Source organism: Lemur catta, chromosome 2 (assembly GCF_020740605.2).
Source record: "Lemur catta isolate mLemCat1 chromosome 2, mLemCat1.pri, whole genome shotgun sequence".
NCBI lineage: Eukaryota > Metazoa > Chordata > Mammalia > Primates > Lemuridae > Lemur > Lemur catta.
The window spans coordinates 43590518-43598116 of record NC_059129.1 but is presented as its reverse complement, the minus strand read 5'-3'; the positions used below and the strand labels follow the sequence as shown (position 1 = coordinate 43598116).

Here is a 7599-nt window from a genome sequence, read left to right as displayed (position 1 = left end):
TCTGCGATCACGTGAGCTTGTTGCAGTCAGAGCCGAGTTCCAACCCTGCTGACTCCCCTCCCTGCCTTTCTGTTCCTCGGGAAGAGGAACATACAGTCTCCCTACTTTCCTAGGACCACCCACCCTGTCCCCCAACTCCCAAATGACCTAACCTATTGTCTTCCTTTCAGCCACCAATGAGTCCATAAAATACCCTCAGAATGGGCCTGGGGCTGCTTTTTTGCCTTCATCCCACCTGAGAAACAGCAAGGAAGAGACAGAGACACACACAGAGACACATGTAGATACCAACAGAGAGAGACAGAGGAAGATGGGGGAGAAGAGAGAAACGAGGAGAGTGACAGAGACTCGGCAATCCCTGTCATAATGGCCCAACCCCCGTGGGCACGACCAGGACCCTGCCAGCCCAATTGGCTGTTTTGAGCAAATTAGATCAGGCACCCCTTGGGCGGGTGGGGTGGGGCGGACACTACCCTGTGCCCAGGAGCACAGCTTGGTGAGCTGAGCTCGTGCACTGTGTGTCAGACCCCTCTGGCCTGCCAGCCAAGCACCCTGGTGCAGGAGGTGCATGGAGGCCATCCCCCAGATGTCTCACGCTCAGGAAGAAAAGGCAACTTTGAAATGCCACCCCATGCTCAGGTCTGACCCACAGGCATGTCTGCAGCATTCCTTCGAGGCCTTTCAGAAATGCCCAGGCTCTTTCCATGTTGGCCTTAACCAGAGCCCGGCCCTCTGCACGCACCCACAGGCCTTCCTGAACCACAGCAGGTCCTTGGCCACGAGCGTCAAGCCAGGCACAGACAGAAACCAGCCCAGGACCCTGCCAGGCTGGGAAGAGGACCCCAGGCCTGTGCCAGCAGACAGATCTCTTCCTGCTGCAGGGACAGCGCCAGCACACCCACCCTTCCCAGCCTCACAGACTTCAGCGGTTCATAGGAATCCCAGGAGTGCCCGAGGAGATGCCACGATCCTCACTGCACAGACAGGGAAAATAAGCAGAGGGAGAAAGTCACCAACCTAGGGTCCCACACGCTGAACCAAGGTTTCTGCCCCCGGGCCCAGGTGCTCCCAGGGAGCCCACAGGCTGCCCGCCAATGCCCACACCCTTCCCAACAGCCAGCACTCTGGGAGGAAATGATTAACCCGGCAATTAGGGCACAGGTGAGTCATATGGTCACAAGGCAGCCTCCTGGCTGACTCAGGGAGACAGTCCAGATGGGCCCTTCCACCAGCCCCAGCTTGGGGTCTGAGTCAAAGACGGCACAGGCCCTGGCCAGGAAGCCCAGGAGAAAGCCTGTAGTCCAGCCCAGAACCACCAACCCTCTCCAAGCTCCCTGCACCCTGCGAGCTGGGGGATGGGAGGAGGAGGTCCACCTTCACTGGGCTGGGCTGGGGCAGGTACCAGGCCACTGCCATTTCCCCTCTCCACTCCTAGCATGTGGTCGCAGTGCCAGCCATCCAGCAAATAGTTGTTGCCAATCACAGTGATGAGGCTGGTCACGGTGGCTCACGCCTGTAATCCTAGCACCCTAGGAGTGCAGAGGCGGGAGGATCGCTCGAGGTCAGGAGTTTGAGACCAGCCTGAGCAACAGCGAGACCCCGTCTCTACTAAAAATAGAAAAAAATTAGCCAGGTGTTGTGGCGCATGCTTGTAGTCCCAGCTACTTGGGAGGCTGAGGCAGGAAGATCGCTTGAACCCAGGAGTTGGAGGTTGCTGTGAGCTAGACAGATGCTATGGCACTCAGGGCAACAGAGTGAGAGTCTGTCTCAAAAAAAAAAAAAAAAAATGACAGTGATTATTAACAGCCACCATGTTCTGATATTGAACTTCAACTCTGCAACAGGCCTCTTTTTTTTCTTTTTTTGAGACAAAATCTTGTTCTGTCACCCGGGAGAGTGCTGTGGCATCAGCCTAGGTCACAGCAACCTCAAACTCCTGGGCTCAGGCAATCCTCCTGCCTCAGCCTCCCAAGTAGCTGGAACTACAGGTGTGCACCACCATGCCCGGCTAATTTTTGTATTTTAGTTGTCCAGCTAATTTCTTTCTATTTTTAGTAGAGACGGGGTCTTGCTCTTGCTCAGGCTGGTCTCAAACTCCTGATCTCAAGCGATCCTCCCACCTTGGCCTCCCTAATTGCTAGGATTACAGGCGTGAGCCATGGCGCCCGGCCTGCAGCAGGCCTCAGGCTGGACACAGTGGAGACCTCATGGGGAACATCAGACGAGCGTCCATAGATAGCAGAGTCATATGGAGAAGAGCTGAGGGCAGTGTGGGCTCTTTTTGTCATCCATGTGCTGGGGGGCTCAGAGCCTGGAAAGAATTGGGGACCCCACAGGGAAGCCAACAGGACCTCCCAGCAAACAGCACCTCTGGTGTCCAGACTGAGCCTGCCCTTCTGCCCATCTGATCCCTGGGAGCCAGGCGTGTGGGTACCTCCCATGGCCCGTGAGGGCACATCATTGCATGTCCCCATCCCAAGCCCGCCCTATTTCTGAGATTGCAGCACTGGGCCCTCCAGATGTCTCGATGTCTCCTGAGGCCACATAGCAGCCCTTTAACGTCCCCTGCCCAGGACCCCAAAAGTGCCTAGCCCTAAGCACATGAGGGGCCTTGCCCCCCACCTCTGTAGCACAGGCCCACAGAAGACAATGTCCCAGCCTGGGGAGCCCCCGCTCCTGCATCAACCCCGGGGACCCCTCACCTTCCCCCCACCCCCAGCCCAGCCTTCCTGAGGCAGGTCCCCAGTCCCAGGACCTCTTTCCTGGCTTTATCCCTGGGCTGGCTGGGCAGGAACTTCCTGCTGGAGAATTCCCGGATCCTCCTCGGGAGGCTGCAGCAGGGCCTGGGAACTTGGGGAGGGAGGGAAGTCGGGGACGCTCCTCCTAATAGGGGCAGGGCTTGTGGGCCGCAGGGGCTCCCCTGGCACTCTGGCCCATGGGTCCTTCCGCACCCCCAGGTCAGGCTCACCAAACTGCCTGTCCTCCTGCCCAGGTGCCCCGCTGCGGCCCCTCCACTCTGCAGCCGGGGCAGCCCCAGTGGCCCCATTGGCACAGACTGGGGACTAGATTGAAAACACCCCCCACCCTGATAAACTGGGCTTGCTCTGGGGTTGAGAATGAGGGGCCTGGTCCAAGACAGCCAGGACGGAGGTCAAAGTCAAAGCAGGTTTTTACTGATGACATCACAGGCCTGAGTCTGATGGGTGGGAACAGTATGCTGGGCAGGCCAACCCTACTGACACGTGGGCACGGGTCGTCTCAAGACCCCCGGCCCTAGGGGCTCCTTGGATCTGCCCTAAGAAGACAGAGATAGGTCCCTGTCTGTGGGTTCCAGGGCAGCTCGGGCCACCACCAACTTCACTCCGGCAGCCAGTTTCCCATCTCATCCCTCTGCTCAAGAAGCAGGTGCCGGCAGGAAGCTATCTGGTGGAGCCTAGGCATCTTCAGGCCCCCTGCTCTGCACCCCAGAACCTTCCACCTACCCCCACAAGATGAGCACCCCAGACGCTGCCCCCTACAGCTGGCATGGCCCCACCAACCCTGGGCCTCCTCCCTCCCACACTATGGAAGGTCCCTTCTCCCCCAACTCTGGGTTCTGTGGAAGCCCCAGGAGTCAGGCACCCCAGCCAACGCCTCCCCTCCCTCCCCTCTGTCCTGGCACCCCTCCGCCAGGTCTCCAGCATTCCCCAAATGCTGGGGGGCAGCTTCCTTCCCCCTCAGCTTGGTGTCCCTGAGGGCAGATAAGGAGAAATGGGGGAGTGATGAGGACAGGGCCCTTGGAGCACCCACGGAGAAAGATTCCTGAGGGCAGCCCTGTCCTCAAAGTGAGGACTGGGCTGAGCCCCCACTTGCCATCACCCAGAAAGTCCCTAGGGCCCACAATGCTGCTCGGGCTACCCCAGGACCGTGACCCCTGGGATGGGGCAGCCTGGCTCAGTGGGTGGCTTGGTGGGGAGGGGACCAGAAGAGTTGAAGAGGGAAGGACAGATTAGGGCAGATCCGAAGATTAGAACCCTTCAGTGTGAAAAAGCAAAGCGAGGGGCTCTGCCAGGTGCTGACAACCTGCGTGGATGTGAGTGAGTGACACAGAGCGGCTCCCTGTGACACGGCTGTGCAGGCAGCCCGGGGCAACGGGGAAGAAGCCCCTCAGCTGTGCCAGCAGGCACATCTCTCTGGTCATCACTACGCCAAAGTTGAGTCATAGTGCCACACTCCCTGACACTGCAGCGCTTCAGCGTTCCGGGTGACACCTGCTTCACGGCACTAGATCCTACCGCAGTCCCCTTGTGTGGGTAAACTGAGGCTTCCAGTCCAAGTCGCTGAGCAAGTTCATGCTAGAATAGGGACTTTGACTAAAGCCTCTGGCCTCCAAACCCTATGCTTTTCCCTTCTGTAAACTAGACTGTCAGGGCAGATGGCCACTGAATACAAGAATGGGATGAATGAATGGAAATTAACGCAAAAAAGGCATTGACACATTTTTCAACAACAGATCCATCAAAATGCACCAGAAGCTGATACAGGCCTAACCTTTAAAGGCTGATGTCAAGGAGGAGGAGCAGGGCGGTAGTCCCTAGTCCCACCAAGCGGGGTCACTCCCCTGAACCTGTGTGTTTGTGGTGGTGGGTGTGAACAGGAGAGAGGGTAGAAAACGGTAACATGGTGTGAACTGCAGATGCACAAGACAGCCTTACAGCCCGTCTAGACAAAGCCCCTCATTTTCCAGATGAGGAAACTGAGGCCCAGAGAAGGAGAGGGACTCACCCAAAGCCACACAGCAAGTGAATGGCAGAGTTAAGACTTAAAAATGGACATTGTGACTCTGAGTCAAGTGAGAAACAGAAACTGATGGTGAAGGGTGAAGAGTGCGTGTGCACACACACAGGTGGCCAGGGGCCTGAACTCACAGATGTGACGACCAGGAGGGGACTGTGCCTTCCCCACCCAGGCAGTGGGGCTGGAGCCAGGGGCCAGGGCCCCACTTCCTGCAGGCCCTGGGGCAGGCACACCTGGCCGTCCACAACGCTCGCCCCATCCAGGGTGATCTCTGGCTGGGTCAGCAGCTCTCGGCCCTCTCGGCTGCCCGTCCTCCAGAAGCACGACTCTCCTTGTACTGCCAGAAGCTTCTTCAGTTCTGACTCCATGCAACCTGAGAGCCAGAGGGATGAGAAGGGGCCAGGCAAGAGTAGGGTGGAGCAAACTGCTGCGGACCCAAGGAAGAGGGGGCGGCCGCCTCTCCAAACCTCATCCGAGCTCTGTGCGACTTGTGACCCTGGTCACCCCCAGCCATCGCCCTTTCTTGTTTGATTACCTGGAGCCAGCCAGGCACCATCTCTCCATTGCCCTGCCTTTCCGAGGAAACTCACTTTCTTTCCACAGGCTCTTGCCTGCAAAGCACATCTTCGCCTTCAGGGGAGAGCATGCAAGGGGCAAGCAGATGCCCCGCCTCCAGCCACCAACCCAAGAGCCTAGAGCCTGGATCTGGAACCCAAACTGCCTCCATTCAAGTCCCAGCTCTGATCATTACTAGCTGTGTGACCTTAGACAAGTTATTTAACCTCTCTGTGCCTCAGTTTTCTCACTGTGAAGTGGGGATAATAATAGGACCTACCTCAGTGTCACAATGCGGTATTTTATAAAAGGTCCTTAGAAGAGGGTCTGGCCCACAGTAATGGCTATGTAAATATCAGCAGTGATTTTTATCGTATTATGTTACTACCACTGCACCAACTGGTGTCCACATCTGGGGCTGCACGAAGGCTCCTCTGAGAGGGGACCCTCAGGGGCGCTGCCATTAGCAGTGCCTGATGGGAAAAGCAGGGATGGAGGTGGCCACCCGAGTTAGAACCTTCAGGTCTGGGAAAAGGGTGGTGCTTGAGTAGCACAACCCGCACCTTGCTGCCTCCCAAACCCTGAGGGAGGAAGACCCTACCTAGACCTAGTGTGGCCTCCAGCCCAGCCACACGCTGGTCCCCCAGCTCAGGTGGTCATCTTAGGTCCTCTGGTACCACCTGGTGGTAAGTGCTGGTATTGCACCCTCAGCCACTTGCCATTACTAGCTGTGCGACCTCAGACAAGTTATTTGGGGGGCTTCCTGGCCCTGGGGGCCGCTTGGGAGGGGAGGGGAGGTGGCAGCACTTACCCACTGCATCTGTGGACCCAAAAGTCTTATGCAGCGGAGACTGGAGGGTGACAATGCCTGGGACACAGAGCTTGAACGATCTGTCCTCTTCCTCCATTTCCTCATCCCTCCCCTTCTCCTCCTCCTCATGGGCAAGCCCTCCCTGAGAGGAAGCTGAGGGCGTGCGGCCGCTGAGCAGGTGAGGAGGGCCGGACACCAGCCTGCAGCCCCACCGCCACCCCAGATAAGACAGGAAGAGGGCAACAGCTCCAGAAAGTTAAGAAAGGGGACTGCTGGGCCCAGACCAGGTAGCCTGGGGCACAGCCAGATGTGGGAAGGGCCCCCCAGGCCTCACCCTCCCGTCACCCACAGACCTTGGCCGTGGCCGATTCCTGAAGCTGCTTGTGCAGATTGAGGGGGCAGTTCCAGGGAGTTGCCCCCACCTTGGAAGAGGCCGACCAGAGGTCTCCTGCAGAGGGGTGGTGGTCACAGACAGACTGGCAGCAAAGGGGATGGGCCAGGCCTCGGAGGGCAGGGACATGGGTGGTGAGCTGAGGGTGGGGTTGCCTTGTGTTCTTCAGCAAACGCCTACTGTGTGCCAGGCACAGTTCTAGGCATTTTACAAAGCGCATCTCAGCTAATCTGTGCAACTACCCAAAGATAGGTACTACTATATCCCGATTTTATAGATGAGCACAGCTTGGCATGGTGGAGTTGGGATTTGAACCCAGGCAGTCTGACTCTAGCAGTCCCTCTGACTGTGTCCTGTGTCCTGCCAGGCCTTCCACCCCTGAGAAGTCCTAGAAGAAGAGGCTCCATTTCTGATGCCTCCCCTGTGCCTGTGGCCACCACTCACCATCCAGCAGACACTCCTCCTCCTCCTCCCGGTGGCAGGCCTCGGGGCCTGGCATTCTGCTGGTATTCTTGCTCCACCTCCAGGGCCTGGGTAAACTGGCCCCTAATCCCGAAGCACAGTCAGGTGGGACAGGCAGGTGGGGCCCAGAGATGTGCCAGAGACCCCCAAAACCTCCCCAAGGCTTTCCCACGGGCCTGCTCGGTCCCCTCCGGCCTTCCTCTCCCATCAGCCCCCTCCTCTGCCCCCTGGGGTCTTCATCAAAGAGGGGGGCTATCCCTACCCTCAAATAGGGTGATGAGAGGGCTGGGGAGCAGATAGAGGGCCGGGTCTGCCTTTTTCACAGCGGGGTGCCGCCAGGCCCAATGGGAGGGGACTGAGGAGGGAGAGGCAGGGAAGGCAGGGCTGTGGGCCTGCAGGAGCTGGGAGCAGCAGAAGCCCCGCCCATGCTGGCACATTCCCTCTGCACCCCCCAGCCCCTCCCCCTCTCAGCTTTGGTGCCTCCATCTACAGCCCCTGACATGTGGGAGGACTCCTCTGTGTCCCCTGCTGCCACCTCTCAACTCCCCCACCCCCACCCCCTCTCCAGACTCCTCCCCACCTGCATCCCTGCCCCTCCCCACCC

General features: G+C 58.4%; 1 protein-coding gene across 1 annotated transcript; it reads right to left on the bottom strand.

Annotated features, from left to right (window-relative positions):
• Nucleotides 1-2768: 2768 nt before the first annotated feature.
• LOC123632073 lies at nucleotides 2769-6239 on the bottom strand. The gene is made up of 4 exons (XM_045542197.1): nucleotides 6143-6239; nucleotides 4765-5149; nucleotides 3662-3730; nucleotides 2769-2883 (listed from the first exon to the last, which is right to left on the bottom strand). Exons 1-4 carry the CDS (start codon nucleotides 6237-6239, stop codon nucleotides 2769-2771), a joined length of 666 nt encoding a protein of 221 aa, XP_045398153.1.
• Nucleotides 6240-7599: the final 1360 nt, after the last annotated feature.

Bases quoted from the DNA above. Each gene is read 5' to 3' on its own strand.
- LOC123632073 (XM_045542197.1), bottom strand. From the start codon at position 6,239: ATGGAGGAAGAGGACAGATCGTTCAAGCTCTGTGTCCCAGGCATTGTC. The intron at 5,150-6,142 runs GTAAGTGCTGCC...TCTGGCTCTCAG, and splicing joins TGGGTCCACAGATGCAGTGG to GTTGCATGGAGTCAGAACTG. The intron at 3,731-4,764 runs GTGAGTCCCTCT...ATCTGCCCTCAG, and splicing joins CACTTGCTGTGTGGCTTTGG to GGACACCAAGCTGAGGGGGA.